Source organism: Perognathus longimembris, chromosome 28 (assembly GCF_023159225.1).
Source record: "Perognathus longimembris pacificus isolate PPM17 chromosome 28, ASM2315922v1, whole genome shotgun sequence".
Classification (NCBI taxonomy): domain Eukaryota; kingdom Metazoa; phylum Chordata; class Mammalia; order Rodentia; family Heteromyidae; genus Perognathus; species Perognathus longimembris.
The window spans coordinates 100754098-100777439 of record NC_063188.1 but is presented as its reverse complement, the minus strand read 5'-3'; the positions used below and the strand labels follow the sequence as shown (position 1 = coordinate 100777439).

The 23342-nt window shown below is 35.7% G+C and overlaps 1 protein-coding gene across 1 annotated transcript; it reads right to left on the bottom strand.

The window, feature by feature from the left end:
• Nucleotides 1-569: 569 nt before the first annotated feature.
• LOC125343637 (U6 snRNA-associated Sm-like protein LSm7) lies at nucleotides 570-996 on the bottom strand. Its single transcript, XM_048336140.1, has one exon. It carries the CDS (start codon nucleotides 955-957, stop codon nucleotides 643-645), a length of 315 nt encoding a protein of 104 aa, XP_048192097.1. The 5' UTR covers nucleotides 958-996; the 3' UTR covers nucleotides 570-642.
• Nucleotides 997-23342: the final 22346 nt, after the last annotated feature.

Here is a 23342-nt window from a genome sequence, read left to right as displayed (position 1 = left end):
TAGGACAAAGAGAAGGTGTTTGATGCCATGTCTGAATCCTAAATGTACCGGACAACCAAACTTCATGGCTAGAGCCACATCACTAACTACATTTGTGTTGTATCATATTTTCTTGGAAAACATAAGTACAGCTGGCGGCTAGGCATTTAGCAGCTTGCCTCTGTCCATCTTGGTTCAGGTTTCATACCCATTTCATGCCTATAATTTAATTTCTGAATATGATTGCTAGTGAATATGCAGGTGGGTTCATTTTTGATTTATGGCCATGAGCCTGCAGTTACTTGGCAATACAACTATGTGTCCCTAGAGTCAAATCATTCATTTATAGTCTGAGATGCCTCTATCATCCCCTATTGCCTCTTGCTTCAAAGGTCCACCATGTTGTTTCTATTCCTAACTTAGCTGATGATTGGAAAGAATTCTACCTATCACATGTTTCACCACTACATTTTCCAACGTCATATGTCTGCACCCACATTCTTCTCCTTTTCTCTGGCTACAACAGCAACTGTTTGGCTCTTTTTTTTTCCCAGCCCCTGCAACTTTATTTTTTTTTAAAAAGACAAACAATGAAAAAAAAGTCAACTGTACAAAAAGGCTTGTGGTGGCCGGGTGTGGGCCTGCGGCAGGCCGGGTGGGAAACTAGGCCTCCTGCTGCTGGATGAAGGGGTTGGGGATGGCCTCCATGCCATCCTGCGGGCAGATGAGCACCACCGAAGTGCCCCGGCACACCACCAGGCCCAGCTGCCGCGTGTCCTCTGTGAACTTGTACTGGTCGTCGGGATCTCGCATGTACTCCACGGTGCCGTCCAGCACGAGGTTGAGCAGTGGGTCAAAGCCCTTCAGGATTCCACTGGCTTCTCGGCCTCCCTGGAACTTCACCCTGATGGTCTTGTCAATGTACTTGGACAAGTCCAGGATACTCTCCTTCTTCTTCTTCTTCTCCTTGTCCGCCATTTTTCCGCTGCGTGCCCCCCGGTTTGGCTCTTATCTAAGGCCCGCCTCCTCTTATTTAAGTATTGCCGCCCACACCCTTCTCATTACCTCAGTATTACTGCTTCTGTAATCCTTTCTCTTACAGAATTTTTTTTTATCATTCTTATTAGCATACAGTCATATGCAGTCATAGCTGCAGTCATTCAAATCTCTTTTGTTTCAACCTTCTCCCTAATTCCCCATTGTGATATGCAATGTCAGTGTTCAATTTTCATATTCTTGGCATTCTCAGCACGTTTGATCAAAGTTGATTATTCTCGCCTGCATGAAATTCTTTCTTCACTTGGTTTCCAGGAGTGGTTTTCTTTCCCTTGCTGGATGACCCTTTGGTGTCTCCATCTTTCTTTATTCCATATTTCCATACATTGTAATGTACCCATGTCAATTCTCAGCCATCTACTCTTTATCTACCCACCTCTTCTTAGATGATTTCGTTTCTTTCAATATAATCTATTACCAAGCATTCTTCAAATGTTCCAGCTCTTTCTCTAATTTCTTTCTCTCCACTCTTATATCTATTACCTGATATAATTTTGAACAGAGATCGCAAAATTAACGTCCAAAGTGAACTCTAATTTCTCATCTCTTGAAAACTTGTTCTCTCCAGTGTTTCCTATTTCAATAAATGGCAGCACTCTTTTCATACATTTGCTGAAGTAATAAAAGTTTGGGTTATTTCTATTCTAATCCGTTGGCATATCTCATGCATTATCCTCACTTATATCACCCCTTCTACCAGTATAGTCAGCACCGGTGTCCATGATTTCTCACTTAAATTGCCACAATAGCTTCCTACCCTCTTTGTGCTTTTTAATTCTTACTCTACTATAGTTCATTATTTCTACGATGGATCCTTTAATACTGCATGTTATTCCTATTTTCAAAATCATCTAGCAATATCCCATCACAGTTAGAATAAAATCTATAGTCTTTTATTGTGGCCTATAATGCTTTCCACTGTATGGACACTGGCTTTTTGTCTGACCTTATTTTGGCCACTAGCTCTCTATTCTTTACAGGGTTCAACCACATGCTGCTTCTTGCTCTTCTTCCAGTACAACACACACATTCTCACTTTGGAGACTCTGTACTTGGCATTCTGTCCTCAGTCAAGTACTATCTTCTTTTACTATTTTGACAGGGCTCTCTTTATTTGAGTCTCTGCTCCAGTGTCATCTCCTGTTGAGGCCTTCTCTGTCTTAAATGGTATCAATTATAATTCTGTTCTCAAGAATTTTCTTTTAATAACACCTGTTAGAGTACACATCCAATTATCAAATTTATTTTGTTCATTTCTATATTTCCAGTGTCCAGAAGCATAATACATCGAAGTAGGCATCTAATGAATATTGCTGAATAAATTATTCAATAACTTCCTGAACCACCTTCAGAAAGAGTGCTGTTTGATTTTTGTCTTTTTAAAATTGTGTTTATGCGGGTGACATACAGAAAGACTGCCATTTTATAAGTCATGTAAAGAATACATTTCTTTTTGGACAACGTCACTCCTTCCCTGGCTCTCTCCCAGGTTTTCCCTTCCATCCCTACCCACAAGTTATATACTTCATTTTAACATAGTGTCTAGTGAGTATCACTGCTGTATTTGTTCACCTTTGTTTTTGTCTTAATAAGGTCAGAAGAGCCTGAAGACAAAAGATGGATGGAAATGTCTGGGTTCTTTGAATCTTGTGCTAATCTTCTTAAGTCCTAATGGGAACATTTGAAAACCAGTAAGGCTGCATTTTCAAAGGTATTTATAAATTAATTAAGGTTTATACACACAAAAATTTAGAATGCCTGGGCATTTCCTTTTTAATGGCTCACTTCTCTGATTCCTACTTGATTGGGTCCTGTGGACTGACCATCTTAAACTCAGTTTGGGAGTTACAAATACTACAAACAGTTCATGATTTGGATTTCCAAAAAGCACTTCTGTCTTTAAATTAAAGGATATTTAACAAACAACTTCTCATCAAAAGACCATAAACCTTATTGAGAGAAAATTGACATTGATTTAACTGATAAGAACATTTAAAAATGTTTTCATTCTGCTAGATAAAGCCTCTAGGTCTTCCTCTTTAATCATCTATTGGCTTTGCAAACCAAGCAAAATTTTTTTCATGAGAGCAGCTGAGAATTTTCAACAGAACTCCAAAATTGATGTTCTCTTCTCAGTTCACAGAGGGAAAATATTAGGCTAATACATGAGAATTTTTCAATCTTATAATTCCATCCATAAAATTTTCTCACATTGGTTGCTAAGAGTGTTAGCAGATGACAAAATAATTGAAGTGGCAGCAAATGCAGACTGGTGGAATAATTTAGAAATCCATTTTATGAATGTGTGCTCGTATATAAGTTATATGTATATACACATATATGTTACTCTTCGTTCACAGGACTAAGTTAAATATGACAGAATCTCAGTGCTTCTCACAGAACATTGACTCCCAGATGTGTCACCTCCTGAACCTGATTGACAAACAATTTTTTTCCACAGATATATAAATGCAAATGTACTATGAGCATACTTGGTCATATCCTTTAAAAATTTAAAAATATCACTAAATTTTTTATTTTGTATCTAACCAAAATGAATATAAGCATCATGGGTGTTTATAATTATAAAACAGAAATTGTAGAGTTAGCAAGTTGACCATTGTGGGGTTTGAATTTTTGCTTGAAAAATAATTATAAAAGGAATGATTCTTAGCCAGGCATGGGTGGCTCACTCTTGTAATACTAGCTCCTCAGGAGGCTGAGACCTGGATGATTGCAATTTGAATTCAGCTCAGGCAGAAATTCAATAAGATTCCCTCTCCAAAGTAATCAGCAGAAAACTGGGTTGGAGGCGTTGTTCAAGTGCTAGAGTGCCAACCTTGAGCAAGAAAAGTTAGCAAGCATGAGGTCCCTGAGTTTAAATCCCAGTACCACCCCCCCCAAAAAAGCAGTCTTTCAGTTAAAACCCCACTTATGATTTTTAAAATTTTCTATAATGTTTTGATATATATATGTATACACATATATTTGAGGAAAATGCAGTCAGTATGTCAAAATAATATCAAAACCACTCCTAAGTTCATTGTAACATTTTAACAATAGCCAAGATATGGCATCAACCCAAGTAATCCTCAACAGATAAATGTATACAAATGGGATGTATGTTAAATGATGTAATATATTCTTCTTAAGAAGTAGAAAATTCTGTCATTTGCAAATAAGAATGTACCTGAAGCACATTAAACTAGGTAAAATAAGCTAAGCATGAAAAAGCAAATACTACGTACTATCACATGTGGAATTCAAAAAGTCAAACTATTAGAAGCAGGGAATAAAAGAATGGCAGTTGAGAGGACTGGGGAGGGAGTGATGGACTAGGGAGATGTGGATCAAAGGATATGAAAATTAAGTGAGATGGGAAGAAACACATTCAAGTTCTCTATCCTATCACTTGGTGATGAGTTAGTAACAATTCATTGAATGTATGAAAATTGCCAAGAGATTTTTTTTCTTATGGAAGTTTTTCATAGAATCTCCTAATGAGATTAAGAACTTTTATGAGCACTTGACATGACCATCTGGGGTGCTCTGGTGTGTTTATATGCTCTATACCTAACCAAGACAAATGTCTGCTTATTTAAGTGATAAAAATCCTGCTTTCCCATTGAATTATTTTGAAGCTCATCCTAGATATCACATACATTCACTTATAAGTATCTATTTCAGTATATATGTCTAAAGGATGAGGACTCTTTTAATGGTTTAATAATATATGTCATCATACCTTAAAACCTCAACATGAATTCCTTTGTATCATAACATTTTTGGTCCTTTTGTCTTTTCAAAATGAAATAAATGGCTTACTAAAATAGGATCCAAATAAAGGCTATTGTATCTACAGAAAAAGCATTTCTTTTCTACTGGTAAGATATCAGAAATTTAAGTTATAAATTTTATAGAATGATTAATTCTATTTAGTAATAATGCATTTTTCCCCTTTGTTTGCTGTATTGAATTCAATTAATGGATTTCCCTAATGCAAGCCAACCTTAAGAAACAAGGTTGTTTTTTTTAATGGGCTAGGTTCCGCCGCCGCCTCAGTTTTGGCTGAGGCCCCAAGGCAATAAACAATGCATTCCAATGTGAGGTGTGAGACCACCATGCTGGTCCTGGGAAGGAGGTAGTTACAAACTTGTTTTGTGACCTTTAGCTGACCAGCAATCACCACATCTAAAAGAAGCCAGAGAAGCAGAAGAAAGGGTTGGCCACTAGGTGAGCAGTTGAGAGACAGCTGTAGGAATTCTGGCTGAGGCCTTGCCAGTGGAAGGGCTTGGAAGTAGGGCTTATGTTCACTGTAAGGCTACAGCTAGGAGAGGAGCCACTTAAAAATAGACCTCAGGAGACACAGCACACCAGCTTTCCACTCTGCTTGGGAAATATGAAGGACAGGAATGTGTCAGAAAGCCATCACAAGCACTCCATAAGGGGAACGAATTGTTTTTAGATGTCACCTAGGTGCAATGTTGATATTGGCTCATAACAGTATTAATCAAGGAAGAACTTATTCTTATTTCTCCTTTCACCTATCCCTTGCCCTTGTATAATTCCAGAGGGATCAGTAACCTTCATAAGCAAAATGGCAGAGGAAGAACGGAAGCACTCTATAGAGAAAGTAAAAAGAGAGTGGTCCCTTTTCCCTTTAGCTACTCAGCCTGAGATCAGAGGTAGAAGGAATTTTAATGGAATATTAGAGCCTGTAATCCTAACTACTCAGGAGGCTGAGAACTAAGGATTGTGGTTCAAAAATAGCCTGGAGGAGGAAGGGTTATGAGACTCTTATCTCCAATCACTATAGGCCAGAACTGGAGCTGCGGCTCAAGTAGTAGAGCACTAGTCCTGAGCAGAAAAAAAAAAAGAACAAAAAACCTCCCAAAATGCCTAGGCCCAGAGTTCAAGCTCCAAGACCGGAATTAACTAACTAAAAATAAATAACTAAACAAACAAATAAATAAAGTAACATTAGGCCTGAGATAAAAGGTAGAAGGAGGCTGAACTTTAAAGAGATATTAAAATCTTAATTACTGTTGATACTTTAATTAAATTGAGACACTTCTGTGATAAAGCATAACCAAAACACATGAGTCAAAGGTAATGTCTTAATTGTGATCCAAGAAATAGAGAAGATTGAATCTCAGAATGGATTTAAACTGGAAATAAAGAAATTAATGTAGTTTCCTGATTATACTTCATGAGTCCTTCAACTTCCTAATTACACTTTTATTCCCAAGTTAAACCTAATCTAATTATGTTATATATCTTAAATAATTAAAATGTAAACATCTCAAGTAAAATATCACTGGCGTTTTAATATTTATTAAAATATTATTGAGTTAGGTTAGTTACATTGACCAATGATTAACAATTGTCTTCCCTTAAAATGTCTCCATCTGTTTTTAATATTAAGATCCTATGAGAACCTCCATAAAAGAACTGAGTACTTCCTTATTTTCCGTTGTCTTGAGAATCCATGGGATATTGGAATTCCATGTGGCTGAATATTTTATAGTATTTACACAGAAAATCATTTGGCTTAGTGTTTTGTGCTTTTGTGGGAGTGAATTTCTAGTTACTGGCTCAGATTTTTCAATGATTGTTTACTCAGGTTTCTGTTTAGTCAGTTTTAATAAGTTATATTTTTCTAGGGGATTGTTTATCTAAATTTACAAGTGTGTGAATTTAAGGTTAATCATAAATCTCTTGATTTTTTAAAGCACTAACGAATTTAATCTGATATGTAGTGTCATTTTAATTATGCCTATTCTTCATTTTTAAACTTTCTGTTCTACTGAAGTTTCAAGAAAAATATAGAATCATGCCCTTTATCCTGTCCCCCAGATCATAACATCCTAAATAAAACTATGGTACTCTATCATATCCAGGATATCGACATTGATGCAATCTGTTTTATTGAGCTTTATTAGTTTGTTTGTGCATGGATATGTGTGCATCTAGTTCTATACAATTTCATATGCATGGGTCCAAAAGCATCGTGAAGATACTCAATAACTCCATTGTCATATGAACTTCCATGTTACCCTTTTAATAGTTGTACCTATTTGCTTATTTGCTTCCCAATCTCAAATAGTTGGAAACTACCAATCTGTTATCTAGTTTTTCTTATTGTCATTTGAAGAAAATGACCTTTGAAATTGACTTTTTTGGGCAGCATAATAATCTGAATATCCATTCATGTTGTTGCATGTATTAGTAGTTCATTCCTTTTCATCACTGAGTTAATTTTTGTACAAGGAGAAAGGTTTAAATGAAGTTTCTTTTCTTTCTTCCTTTTTTGCCTATGGATGTCTAAATATTTGAGTCTTATTTGTTGAAAATGCTCTCCTTCCTTCTTTTACTTGCTTTTTGCATCTTCAACAAAAATCGGGAAGACATATGGGTGGGTCTATTTCCGTGTTCCCTATTTTGTTATATTCAACTATATGTCTATCCTGCCACCAGTAATAAACTGACTTAATTACCATTGGTATATAGTAAGTCTTAATCTGAGTAGAGTGCTTCCTCCCACTTTATTATTCCTTTTCAAGACAGTTTTAGTTATTCTAAGGCATGTGTATTTTTATATAAATTTTAAATTAAGCTTATCTGTTTCTACAAAAATCCTTGCTATAGTTTTGCTAAGAATTGCAGCGTCTGTATTTCACGTTAAGAATTGTTGTCTTTTTTTTTGCTGACCCTTATAATAATTGAACATTTTATGTCTATTCATTTATGTGTTCTATGATAGCTATCATAAGTATTCCTTAATATTTTCAGCATATGGATCCTTTTGATCTTTAGTTTGGTTTTTATCTAAGTTTTTTCATGGGTCAGCCTTGTACTTCTGCTTTTCACTTCTTGTATGTAACCCTGAGTGCCTTTTTAAACTAACATTGTCACCAGATGCCGGTGGTTTATTGACTGTAGATAGATAATAAGGAGGCTGAGATCTGAGGATGGAGATTCAAAGCAAACTCTGGCAGAAAAGTGTGTGAAACTCTTATCTCCCACTAACCATGAAAAAGCCAAAGACTGAGATGTGCCTCAAGTGATAGAGCACCAGCTTTGAGAAAAAAGAGCTAAGGGCCATCACCCAGGCCTTGAGTTCAAATCACAATACCAACAGAAATTAAGTGTAACAAAATAAAAGGGCTTTATTTGGAAAGATTATGTTAAATAAATATTATGTTCTATTATAATTAACAGAGAAGAAGAAAGACAAAACAATGTTTTCATAGAACAATAGGAAGAAATGAACAAACTCAAGATTTATCTTAAAGGATAAGAAAAATAACAACAGTCCATCATTTGTACAAGGGATTTAAGCTAGTAGTCATACTGACTAGGAAAGCTCAAAATTGCATCATGTTATTCAGAGAAAAACACAAGTAACTGTTTTTCTTTTTTTCTATGTCCTCAGAAACTGGCAAAGATATCTAATTATACCCTTTGTAAAAAGGAAAAGGGAACATACATTTCTAGAAATCTCACAATCAGTATTCTACTCATCACCACTTTTAGAAAGTGTGATCAAATGGGTTATAATTTAGCCACTAAGAAGCTTAGCATTTGCAATAGCTCCATTATTTTTCTGGATGTCCTCATCACACCAAATAATTTTCCCAGAATGCCCTGAACAGAAGAACTATAGTGTAGGTCTCTTATGATTGCAAACCATACTTCCAAAAACTTGTTTATTTTAATGTTAGATTTTAGAAGAATTAAGGCTACTTGTTAATTATTCTACCCTTTAGAAGGCAAAAATGCCAAATTGCTAAATCACCTACTAACCTATTCTTCTTTAGAATGAGAAATGGCAGCTCAGTTTCCCAGGCTCTAAAGTTCAAAGCCATTTTGACAACTTTGTATCATTGGGATCTTTGCAAACATGTCCTCTGATGAACTGTTCATTCCTATTACCTCCTACAAATCTTGCTCCTTTTCCAGGTTTATTACCAGAAGCTTGGCTTTGTAACTCTCTCTCTCAAGTTAGGAATAATCCTGCATTTATTCTTTACTATCTTTTCCAGTACAGAAACTCATCTTTCTAGAATTTACCACTTCAGTATGATATTCATAAAACTTCAATGATTGATTGAGTTTTTTGGCAATAAAATACAATTTAAAATGTTGCAAAGTAGCTTTTTGGCTAACTTTAGTAATTTACACACAGCCTAATATTTCAGTACTCCCTCGCCATGCCAGCTAGCTTTCAAAAGAAAAATAATTCTAATAATATTCTGGCAAAGAAAATTCTAATTTCACACACAGATAATGACATTATCTGATTTCCAATTTTAGGAAGTTTAAAGAACTTTAAAAAATATCTTCTGCAAATCTTCCTTTGTGAGTTAGTCCATAATACACTTCAATTTTCTTTTAAATATGGAGTTCCCTCAGTTTATTTTTTCCCTCAGTTTAATTTAAATAAGCTAATATAGTACCTTCTCCTTTTCCCCACCAAAGACACATTCCAAGATGTCCCCGTGGATGTATGAAACCACAGAGTCTATCAAGTTTTTCTAATATGACATATGATGGTGTTACATAGCTCAGACTTCATCTGTTCCCTTATATTTTATGCTTAGCTAACTTTATTCTATTACTACTCTTGTATTTGGAGGCTGCTATTAAGTAAAATGCGGGTTACTTAAACATAATCACTGTTGTACCATAATAATCTAGGAATGAAATGGCTACTAAGTACCTAATAAACAAGTACCATATAGAGTATTAATGCTATGGAGAAAGGGTGATTCATGTTCTTATGTTGGATGGAGCAGGATGACGTGTGATTTTGCCATGATACTTAAGGAGAGTATACAATTGAAACCTTGAAAATTGTTTATTTCTGGAATTTTCCACACACCATTTTTGAATTACAATTGGTTACAGGTAACTAAAGCTGTCAAAAAGGGAAACAACAGACACTGAGGGGCAAGTGAATATGCAAAAATTTAGCCTGGTACCTGACATGCAGCAAGCAACATTTAAGTGTTGGCTGTGATTACAATGTAATTATCCATGGAAAGTGTGTACAGACATACTTACACTTGCATTCTATGTGTGGAATATGGGTTATCTAGGGTGAGCCATTTGATCCTTTTGGGAGTCACTTTCTTCTTTTACAAGCTAGAGATAATAATAAATTCCATGAAGAATTAGAGAACAAAAGATAATGAAACTAAAATAGCCAGTACAGGACTTGGTGCATAGCAAGTACTCCATAGGGAAAGCTTTTACTATTATTATTCATCGCTACACATTGGTCTCTGTGATCCCCAGACTAATACACAACTCATTGTCTTTTTGTATCCTCATTTGATCTCCATTCACCATTTCCTGAGAAATCAGACACTGAGGATTCAGCCTTCTCCTTTCTACCATCTACCTGTGCAGTTCAAGTAGTGAATGACTGGGGAGAATACAGGCATGATAACTAAGGGGTATGAGGTTTCCTTGGGGATGATAAAACATTCTGACAATTGTGATAATGCATGAACAAATATTAAAATGTATGAGAAGTATATTTAATAATAAGGACCAGAGCTTTGCTTTTAAAATCATCGATTGAGATATCATTCATGTGCCATGAAATTCATTCATTCAAAGTATGAAAATCATGGGATTTTTTAAAAACATATCACAGTCTTAGACATTCATAATCATAATCAACAGAATGTTTCCATTATCCCAAAGAAAATCCTATTCTCCTGAGTCAACACCTTCAAATTTCTGCTCCTCTAATTCTCTAGTCCTAGGCAATTACTAGTCGACTTCCTATCTCTATGAAAATCTGTCTATTCCTGACATTTCATATAAATGGAAAAATATATGATCTTTTCTGACTGACTCCTTACATTTAGAATATTATCTTTAAGTGTATCCATGTATCAATATTTTGTCTTTTGTTGCTGAATAGCATTTCATTGTGTGAGTATGAAAAATATATCTCCTGGCATCAGTGTGTCACACCTGTACTGTAATCCAAGCTACTCAGGAGGTTGAGATCTGAAGATCAGGATTCAAAGCCAGCCTGGGCAGGAAAATCCTTGAAAATATTATCTCCAATTAACCACCAAAAAACAAAACAAAATAAAACAAAACAAACTGGAAAGTATATCTGTGGCTAAAGTGAAACAGTGCTAGCCTTGAGAGAAAAAGTTTAGGGAAAGCACACAGGCCCTGAGTTCAAACCTCAGGATCAGAACAAAAATTATTTTCCCATATGTGTGTGTATGTGTGTGTATTCTTTAATGGAATAAAAATTACATTATATAATGTTATAATTATAATATATAATACATGGTATATGATAATTATTATATTAAAGGTTATTTCTCTATGGTCTTTAAGTAGTTGTACGAAGGAGTTGCCATTCAACAAATGTTTATGAATACAATGCATCTTGAGCAGTGTCACCTCTTTCATCATTCTCCTGCATCCCTCCCAACACAACACCTCCCTTCAATCTTCTTAATTTTGTAGGAAATGCATGCAACTTTATGACTGCATTCTCCCTGCTTCTCCTCTTCATTTGTCTTTTAATTGAGTGAAATGCTTCGATGTGAATTCTTATATTAGGAATAAGCGAATTATAGCCCACTGAGTAGCTTCAACCTGTTGCCTATTTTTGTACATCTCAAAGCTAAGAATATTTAGTATATTTTTAATGGTTGAAAAATAGCATTTGTGCCACTGGAAAACTGCATATAATTCAAATTTTAGTGATTATAAAGTTCTATTGGAGTATAGCCATATTTGCTCATTTACATATTATAGGACTGCTTTTATACTACCAAGGCAAAATTCAGTCATTATGAGAGATTATATGATCATTTATACAGTTTTAAATGTTTATTATATGCTCCTTTATTGAAAAAGTTTCTCTATGTCTGATCTCTAGGATCCAGGCATGTAATAAAGTCTTTGAAGTCAATAGAGGCAATGCAATAGGAAGGGGTGAAGACTGGGAAAATAGATGGATATCAAGTACATGCCATGCATGCATCCCCCAAAAAGCATCCTACTTTTTTCATGTAAAATTCAGCCACAGACTAATAGTTTGCTGCTTACTCCAATAAGCATACAAGTTCCTGAAATAATGTAATCATTAATTAGCTTAAACAGTCATTGAACACTTCCTATCTTAATTTGCATTCCTCAGGAATAGTCCCTGAGACAAGAATTTGAATGCAAATGGTTTATTTGGTTGCTGGTCCCAAGAAATACTAATAGGAAAGTAAGGAAATGAGACAGGAAAGAGAAGGCAGCTAATGCAAGACATGTGTTTTAAGATAGTGACATTGCAGCCCGCTCGAGCTTAATTGCACTAAGAAAGATAATGTAGAAAATTCCCTGAGAGTTACACACTTTAGAGTGACTGCAGAGTGGGGAGGGCAAGCTGAAGCTGGAGTTTGTATGCAGCAGCCCCTGTGAGTCAGTCATTAGTTACAGGCTTCTTCTGGAGAATGTTAACTCTTTAATATTATTATCTCCAGGGAACTACACAAAGAGATTTCAATTAAACTTGTCAGTTTATGAGTACAATGCATCTTGATCAATGTCATTGCTTTCATAGCTCTCCATTATCTCACCCAACCCCACCCATCCACTCAGTTTTCCTAGTTCCATTTTCACATATATACATTGAATAGTATGACTGCATTTCCCACCCTTTTTCTCTCTCCCTTGATCTCACTGCCACTGCCACCTAAAGTTTGAGCTTCCTGATATTCATTTAGTTGTTCAATGGCTTTACAGCATGGGAATTCCTCACTAGCTTCAACTTGTTGCCTAGGCCATAGTTTAGTTCATACATTTGTGTACACAAGCATATGTTTACATTATACACACATATATTAGATGTTACTTACACACACACATATGTCTTAGATCTTATTTTCACATATGGGAGAGTGCATCCGTTGTCTCTCTGGGCCTGACTAACTTTACTTAACATAACTTTTTCCAGGACCATCCATGTTAATTCTTTACCCTTCTAGTTTGTCATGTGTAGCAGACCATAGGCTGTGATGGCCAAGGAAATCCTTCATTTAGAGGAAGTGCTGGCAGGCAGAAGTCAGGCTCTCATGTACTACTCCACGGGACAGTAGCTGAGAGCAAGGAGGTAGGGTGGGGACAGAGGTAAACTGTATCTCCTTATCTGAACAGTCAGAAATATTCCTACATATGATACAGTGTTCAAGGCAATGGATACGCTATAGTGAGCAAAATTTCTAAATCTCTACTCTTAGGTAATTTATATTTAGATGGGAAATAAAGACTTTCTGCAGCCTCCCCCCATCTTCTTATCCCAGGCTCATTGCTTATTCTTTCTCCATAGCCCTCTAGTTAGCCAATCCCCTGTCTTCATTGCCCCTTTCCACGCCTCCCTACTTCAGATATACCGTGTCTAGTAATATTAAATGCTGTAGCCTGTAAGTAATCATTGTTCATATTTTATATAATTAAAACCAGATTTATTTCTACCAATGCTGCCTTAGAGAATGTGGCTCAGATCTGAATCTAGAATGAACTTTATATGGCTCAGTTAAATAGTAAATTTGGATTTTTAAATTATTTCTTACTTGCATGCGGCCTTGTATTATTCAGTATTATTTTGATATGTATGATCTGGTCCAGTTGGATTTCATGTTTCATGAAGGTTTTAAAATGAACTATAGACTTCATAGTCTATCTCCAAACATCAATAATACGTTATACATAGTGGGTACTCTCAACAGTTAGTTGTGGAGTAGAATGAAAAGTAATGAAATATTTTAGGATGGGACAAGACTGGAGATGGTAGGGTGAGTAAAATTATGGGACCGGAGATGGGAAGATGGATTAAAACACAAAAAGACTGGAGTACATGTCGAGTGTTTTCTTATGAATATGTTAACACATAGTTGATGGTAACAAACTTCACATTGAGTTCCTGTAGGAGTCCAGATATCCTTCTTTTACAAACATTCACGTATATGTTTCAAGTGTAATCATTTAAAATTTACTAATCCTAGCTCCTTGCAACTGAGGAAAGTTTCAACCTGTCCTAGGTCAAGAAACTTCCATCTCAATGTCAGGGGTATTTATGAAGATATTCTTTTTTCCATAATGTGATCTGCATCCAGAAATCTCTGGTCATTTCACAAATAATGAATGCCTTATTCTCCAAGGGGTAACTTTAAACTTTTATTCTCATTCCCTACAATTCCTCAGAGAAATTCTAGTCAAAAGAAACTAAACAAGTTTACCTTTAGGATGTTTCCATTTCTCAAAAAAAAAGCTCTTCTACTTTTGTCCAAATATCCTCTCTCTTTTAAATGTCCCACTGCTTAGATATAGTGAGTGAATGGACTTTTCATGTTAATTCTTAGATCACCTTACAAAGATCTGAGTTAGGTGTTATATGAAAATGCAGTTGGGATGAACTGAATTGATAAGAAACGTGCAGTGAGAGGCCTGAGACAGTATTAAAGCTTAAGTGCTATCAGCTTCAACCCAACAAAATGCATACTTCTGCATGAAGATGACCATGTCCACACTGTACTTTTTTTTTTGTTTTTTTCTTTAAAGATCTGTTATTTTCAAGTCAATAACAACCTTGCAGGTTCCTTTTGGTCTCACAAATAAAAGTACAATGCAATTCCAAACAACAAGCCTAAACCTCCAGATTTCAAATCATTCAAATATTAAGTTCAGGCTGGGAATATGGCCTAGTGGCAAGAGTGCTTCACTCGTATACATGAAGCTGAAGCCCTGGGTTTGTTTCCCCAGCACCACATATATAGAAAACGGCCAGAAGTGGCGCTGTGGCTCAAGTGGTAGAGTGCTAGCCTTGAGCAAAAAGAAGCCAGGGACAGTGCTCAGGCCCTGAGTCCACGCCCCAGGACTGGCAACAAAAAATAAAACAAACAAATCAAATATTAAGTTCAAATGCTGTATTGACAGCATCTAAGTCTCAGCAAAGACTAGACTGAAGTATAAAATAACAGAAATTGGAGGCCTCCTAGGCAGAGCGAAGCAAACAGCTATATTCACTACACAAATGCTGCTCCTGGACACTTTAATAAGGGCCATGGATCTCTTGAGCACAGAATATATACACAACTAAATTGAATCTTTTCCTACTAGGAATTTGAATTTTGGACTCTTTTCAGATACATAAATGAAATAATATGCTATACAACATTCATAAAACTTGGATTTTAAAAATGTATCCATAAGAAATCTTCTCTTAACATTTGTACATAACATTTTGGTAAAAGTAAACATCAAAGGTAGATCTGAATACCAAGATTTATCTGCATAACAATGTTGGTCCATCTGTGTCCATCCAGAATCTTTCTTTACCAGTGGCAGTATATAGAGAATGTTTTTGTCTTATACCATGTAAATCTGGATATAAGTAGTGGATACTTTCATTACCAGAGTTGTTTGATTCTGCTAATATGATGTTTATTTGAAGTCTTAGCATCATTTTCCTGGCTTTTGCATTCATTCAACAGAATCTGCCATATTGGACAAAAAAATCCCAAGAACTATATATACTACCACATGGTCAGGGTGTTATAGGACACTGTATGTTTTCCAAGAGCCTGATGTCTAATGAGAACCAGTTACTATTAATATAGATCAAAAACACCAAATATATACATCATTTTGCAAGAAGAAAGTAAAGTAAGGGCTTAGGAATTCTTTTGAACTAAGTATAGTGAAACAGACACCTGATGAATTGTTATTTAATCTGCAGAAATTACTTCTGGCTTGTAAACATTTTGCTAGTTACTCCCTTAGTGATCCACATCAACAATGTTGTCTCCTTGAAATGCTGTTCATAGGCAGTGGTAATTTGTCTCAACAAGCTACAGAGACCTTTACAATCTCCTGTTCCTCCATATATTTATTTCACCTACCCCACAAAATGCAGTGATTGTTTACTCACTCAGCAATGTACAGGCAAAGTTTTCTTAGATACAGTCACCTAGGCAAAAGATCTGCTCGATGAAAGGTCCCTTCTTTTGTTAAGGCTCTATATAGTGATTGATCCTTTTGTCTTCCTGAACCTTTACTACAGATCAGAAACCAGCAAACGTTTTCTATAAATGCTGTATGTATTTTAGGCTTCTCAGACCCTATGAGATCCCAGTATCATATCTTTTAATTATGCCTATTTATCTATTTAAATGGTTTGAGGTATGAACTTAGGACCTTGTGCTTGTTAGGCAGGCTCTTTACCACTTGAGACACACCTCCAGACTATCCTTTTCTGCTTTAGTTATTTTTCAACAGTCTCACATATCAGCCTAGGCCACCCTGGAGCATGATTACACTAATTATAACTTCTTGTGTAACCAGGAGGAAACACATGTGCCACCATAGTCATCCTCTATTGGCTGATATGGGAGTCTCAGGAACTTTTGGCCTGGCTGACCTTGAACCACAGTCCTTCAGATCTCTACCCCTCAGGTAGTTAGGACTATGGGCATGGGCATATGAGTCACCATACCCAACTTGTCTTAGTCTTTTTGTTGTTGTTGTTGTTGTTTAAACAACCCTTTAAAATTTGAAAATATTTCTTAGGCCAGGAATAGTGGCTCATGCCCACAATTCTAGCTATTTGGGAGGAGAAGGTAGGAGAATTGCAGTAGAAGGATAACCCAGGCAAAAAGTATAAGACTCTCTCTGGAAAAATTACCAACCCCCAAATGGCTGGATATAAAACTTAAATGGTAGCCCTTTGCTTCACAAGGGCAAGGCCCTGAATTAAAAATCTTACTACTGCAAACTCTGTGTGTGTGTGTGTGTGTGTGTGTGTGTGTGTGTGTGTGTGTGTTGCTTAGCTCAAAGTAGGCCATGCGCCTGAATTTTTCCAGGAGCCAATAACAACCTCTACTATATATAGCAAGCTACTGAATATATAAACCAATTTTTAAAACATAATGCTGTTTAATAAATCACCCCAAATCAAGTGATACACGATAAGCAATTCGTCCTCTGACCACAGGTCTGCAATCAGCAAGGGGAGCTCTGCTTAATTCTCAGCCTAACATTATGTCTAATTCTCTAAGATTATTATATTCATAGATTGTGTTTTTAAAAGGATTTAGACATATGAAATTTTTGCCCTTTCAGAAAAATGCATCTTATTTACAAAGAGAGATTACAAAGAGTTGACTTTTTGTATTAGAAGTTAGACATCATGCTATCTTAATGTTTTCTATGCTTGCAATGTGATTCTTTTAACTGGTGAAAAAAAGCTAACATATTAACACATATGATGTGCCAGACACTATTCTAACACACACACACACACACACACATACACACACACACACACACATTAACATGATTGGTTTTTCAAACTATTATTCACAAACTAAGGCCATTGCACAAGGCCAATCTTTTTAGGACACAAAAATGTGTTAATCACAAAAATATATGGTTTTAAAAAATTTCTTTATGTCTTATGAAAGTCGTTGTGGAACTTCTGCTGTTCAGAAAAATAAGATTAAAAATCAGTAGTCTGTATTCAGATATTAAGTCAGTTTTTTTCTCATACAACTAACTCAATTTGGATGCAAGAGAAGTGTTCTTATGAATTAAACTTACCTTGTTTATAAATACTTGCCTCATGTGATCAGTTTACATAGCCTTTGAGCTATTTGAACAAAAGAATGACTATGTAATCATGAACCATTTTGTTATGCCAACCAATCAGGTCTGTTGAAGGCCGGATCATTTTAGACATGCACATGTGTTGAACATTGAAACACATCTGGCTTTAGCCATTTGAATGTAAATGGCTTAAGGAAAATTGCTTCTATGTTTTTATGACAGTCTATGTTGGAGTTAATTTTCTTTGAGACATATAGACATAAAGTAACTACGTAAAAGTAAGACAATCTTAATTGTGCAGCTTGATAATTTTATGGTGTATATAAACATCCACAATCTTCCTTCTACTCTTCCTAAAACCATCAGGCAGCTGAAAATATAAATTACCTCTATTACTCCCTCCCAAACTTCCCTACTTCCCCTTCTTAATCTATACTCACATATCTCCTTACCCTAGCTAGCCTATATTTTATCTCTGTTTGGATCAGTTAGTTCACCTCTGCCTGAATTTGATCTTAATGAAATCAAACATATGCATTTTTTGGTATCTTGTTTATTTCAAACAATTTAATATATGTGGTGGGTTATATCCATGTTGTATGTACAAACAGCTTATACTTTTTATTGCTCTAGAATTTCTATTGTACGAATATTCTAGTACCTTTCTTTCTTATCTTTGAATCTATGTATATACATTTCTACCTTCCTTCTTTCCTTTCTTCCTTCCCCTTCCTTCTTTACTTCTCTTGATGAGCATTTGGCTTGTTCTCAGTTCTTGGCTCTTATGACTAAAATTTTATTGAGTATTTTTTTCTTTTTGTTCATATATGTAGGCATTTTTCTTGGGAATGCCAAAAAACAATTGCCGAGTCATGGAATAAGTGTTTTCCAAAGTATTCAAGTGGAATGGAATTACATATTAAAATGCATAAGAAGGTCTGTACACACATACGTGCATACACACTCACATAGAGTTATATTAAAATGTAACATATTGATGCAATAAAGTTTTGGGCTTTTATATGATTATTGAGATTGAAAAATATATTTTGTTATTCACATAATATATTTCATCCCCTAATTACCTGTGTGATTTCAAATGAGCCTCTCAAAAATCATGTCTTACTGATTCTGTTTATAATCACATAACAATTTCCTAAGCCCTAGAGTGAATCCTCTATCATACTTTTTCTGTGCAGTTTGTAAGTCAGAGAAGGCATGTGCCACTATTTTAGAGATACTGTGGAAATAAAACAAGGAAGACTAGAAATTCCCAGGAAGATTGTGTCACATTTAGTAGAAGAGGGGGAAAGAAACTCTCCAAGCTGAAGTAAGTTGTGAGATTCTTGACTTTCTCCCAGTTGTTCTTCAGGGACAGGCTATTTGGCTTATGTCCTGCTAGCAGGAACCAGATGTAGATACAAGTCAGGACTTGTCAGGAGAATAGTACTAGCGAGGAAGAGGCTGTGGGTGGAAGAGCAATCAGGAATGCCTGACATGGTGGATGTGCCCAATTCAGGGTTTGGATTGTCTGTCCTGACTAGAGACCACTTTTTTATACATAGTTCATCTCATTTAGCATTGGTTCTACCCGCCTCACAACAACTTCTCATGAATGAAATCTGAATTTTGTTTATAGTTGAGCCTACATGGGTCCCTTCTGAGAGAATCACATTTTAGATATCACTGGGGTCTAGGATCTGTTTCAGGTTTAGTTTACTGGATAGCTTTAACTTAAGATTTCTCTCTAAACTAGCACCCTTCTCCCAATTGTCCCTGATGTTATGATTGATATTACTCAAAAGCAGAAAGAGCTAATTATGAATGTGAGGGGACATTAATTAGTTCAGTTAGAAGGTCTAAAGATGAACAAATAGAACTGAAGATAACACTTAGTGCTAGACTGGAAAGGTTACATTTCTGTTCTAAAGAGTCAGAAAACATGCATATCGGATCAGGACACATTTGAGAAGAGAAACAAGTAGGAGAAGACAGTTTAGCTCAGGCCAGCCTAAAACTCAATAAAAGCAGTGGCCTAATCCATTTAAATATGTGATAGTGAGACAGAGGCTAGAAATTTTACTCAGGATAATACCCCCAAATATACTATGTAATAGCAAAGGGTATAAAATGGCAGTGCCCCAATGAAGTAATGCATTTCAGTAGTACCAACGAAATAAATGTCAAAACCAAACCTGAGAGTAAGGAAAGACAATGTCCACTATTTCTTTAATGGATTTGTTTTATATTTTTCCCATGAATTACCTAAAAGCTAGTGAAAAAGCTCTCTCCCTCTTTCCCTCATGAGAGGGAAAAATGTTCCTAATTATAGACATAATTTTATTTACCAACAATGGAGAAATGGTTTTTTTAAACATATAAATAATATATTTGCTGGTTGTTCTTTTGTTCAATTCAATTGTAAGCTATCACAGTGCAATCTTTGTATAACATGTTAGTGAATTTAGGCCTCAATCCTGGCTAATAAGAGTTGTAGATTATGTGTGAGGAGTAAGCTTTTTAAAAATGATGTCTTGAACTAGGCTCCAATGCTCAGTGCTATAATCCTAGCTATTCAGGAAACTGAGACTTGGAATATTTTAGTTCAAAGCCAGCCCAGGCAGGAAAGACTAGCAAGACTCTATCTCTAAAATGCAATAATAAACAAAAAATGGGCAGAGTTGTGGCTCCGATGTAGAACATCAGATATGAGCAATCAAGAGGAATGAGGACCTGAGTTCAACCTCTATTCCCCAAATAAAGGTTTAATTTAGGCTGACTACAGACCAACTAAATCATATACTTTGAATAAAGCCTCACCCAAAGCCAACTCATGTAGTTGCTTATATATGGTCTTTTTTTGTTTTACCTCACAATCCTTAGGGTAGAATTTGGTCTAACTTGATGTATAATGTTTGGCTTACTTACCTCCACAATTTAGGCTAAAACATGCCAAGTTGATACTTCAAAGCTTTGATTAAATATAATAGGGAATATACTATTGTTTATATCTTTTCTGTTCTCACAAACTTTACCATCTAGCAAAAGACAAATAGACAAATATTTAATCAGCATAATATGACAACTACCACCTGGGTGATAGAATAGGTGCTCATGAATGTGATGTGAAGGATAGAGATATCATATATGCTTTCAGAGAGCAAAGAAAGCGCTCTCAAACAATACTTTTAATATAATTCTCAAAGGATGCCAAGTTCTTAACAGGCACAGATAAAGGAAAAGGCAACCCAGAATGCACGTACACCATAATGCAGAGAGCAAAGACAAATTGTGATATGCTTTCCAGAAGCAAAGAGTAGTATATTTCTTTCAGGTAAACAGAAGACTCAAGATAGTATAACAGTAGAAAAAACATTAGAAACATAGGATATGATCAAATTATGTAAGATCTCTAATGCTACGATTAAGTCTGAACTTGTGTTTTCTTATCAAGCATGAAGCTCCACGTTTAACAGCTCTCACACTTCCCCCTGTCTCCCCAAAAGAAATGTAATATAAATTTCACTCTGTAGCAGGAAAGGAAGAGATTTTTTGAGCAATAGAGGCCCAAATCAAAAGAATCCTTTAAGAAATTAATTGGACATCAGTTCACAAAATTGTTTGCAAGAGAAAGAATATTGGGGTTGGAAGCTATTACAAAAGCCAAGGTGATTGATAACACCAAAAATTCTCTCAGTAGCAGTAGTCATAAAGGAAGAATAGTGGATTTTGTAGTAATTAAAAGGTAGTCTTGACAAAACAATGAAATCACCTAGAAATATATGGGATAAGGCTGAAGGAAATATAAAAAATATTTGCTCACTGGCCCTGAGTTCAAACCTCAGTATTAATTGAAAAAAAGAAAATGTATTTACCTAGTTTATCTGTTGTCTCCCGATTTTGTTATTCCCTTTTCCTTCCCTATATATACAGTATCCAGGGTACTAAGATCCGTTACAGTGATAGCAGGGGTAAAGCCACGGGAAGGGAATATGAGAAAAAGAAGGGCACAGTTTCACAAGGCATGTTGAAAGTAACTACAACAATGATATACCACATGTTTATTGAACATTCAGAGCTCAAAAGAGTACACGCAGAAAATAACTCTGTTTTTCCTATCCATGGACTTAAAATAATTACTCAGAATTCCATTCTCTTCCCTATATTGGCATGTTAGGCAAGTTTGTAAGTTTCTTATTCTATCTCAATTTTAAGAACAATTTTAGTACAAGATACTTTAGAATATTTATTTCCTTATTCTTTTTATTGTATTCTTATCTTTAAGTAGTTGTATGAAGAAGTTAACATTCAATAAACTATAAGTACAATGCATCTTAACAATATATGATACTTTAGAATCTTAGGAGGTCATATCAATCAAAATTGCAATATAATGTCCAAGTCTATCTTGCTCCAACTCAGGCTTGACCCATGGCTTTACAGTGGGATGGAGGAGTGCTTGATCCATTGATTTTTTTTTTTTTTATTATTGTCAAGGTGATGTACAGAGTGGTTACAGATACATATGTAAGGTAGTGAGTACATTTCTTGCCAAACTTGTTGCCCCCCTCCTCATTTTTCTCCCACCTTCACTCCTCCCCTTTTTGTCCCCCCCCCCAAATTGTACAGTTAGTTTACAACATATTGTCTGGTAAGTATTGCTGTTACATTGGTTTGCCTTTTACACTTTGTCTCACCATTTTAATGTTCCCCTTCCCTTCCCTAATTCAAACAAATATAAAATACCCAGGGTAACAGAATCAAATACAGTGACAATAGGGGCTAAATCATAGGGAGGATAAACAGAAGAAAAAAGAAATAATTTCACATAGTACATTAAAAATGATAACATCAATGGCAAACCACTTGTTTCCATAACTGGGAGTTCATTTTGCTTATCATCATCTTATGTGAACCTATGTACATAACTATTGAGCTATTGTGATCATCTGCTAGGACTATCCTAGACATGTACTAATTATTACCAATGAGGGAAACCATAGAGTCCATGTTTCTTTGAGTCTGGCTCACTTAACTTGGTGTGATTTTTCCGAAGACTTTCCATTTTCTTATGAATGGGGCAATGTAATTCATTCTGATAGAAGTATAGAATTCCATTGTGTATATATACCACAATTTTTTGATCTACTCATCTACTGAGAAGCGTTTGGGTTGGTTCATGAGAATGGCCAAGGCACATGAAAAAGTGCTCAACATCTCTAGCCATAAAAGCAACATTGAAATTTCACCTCACCCCAGTAAGAATGGTCATTATCAAGAAAACTAAAAACAATAAATGCTGGTAGGATTTGGCCAAAAGGGAACACTACTGCACTGTTGGTGGAAGTGTAAACTTGTTCAACCACTCTGGAAAGCAGTATGGAGGTTCCTCCAATGGCAAAACATAGCGCTCCCATGTGACCCAGCAACTACTTTTGGGCATTTACCCGAAGGTCACAAAAAAAGGCCATGGTAAAGCTACCAGCACAATCATGTTCATTGCAGCATTATTTGCCATAGCTAAAATATGGAACCAACCCTGACCCATTCATTCTTAACCTGCCTGCCAGTTTTCATCTTTCTCCTAGTTATTAGAGCTATTTCAACCAGTGCCTTGATTTGTAAGTCATGAAGTGAGAAGGTCACAATCCCAGAGGATCTAGATCAAACTC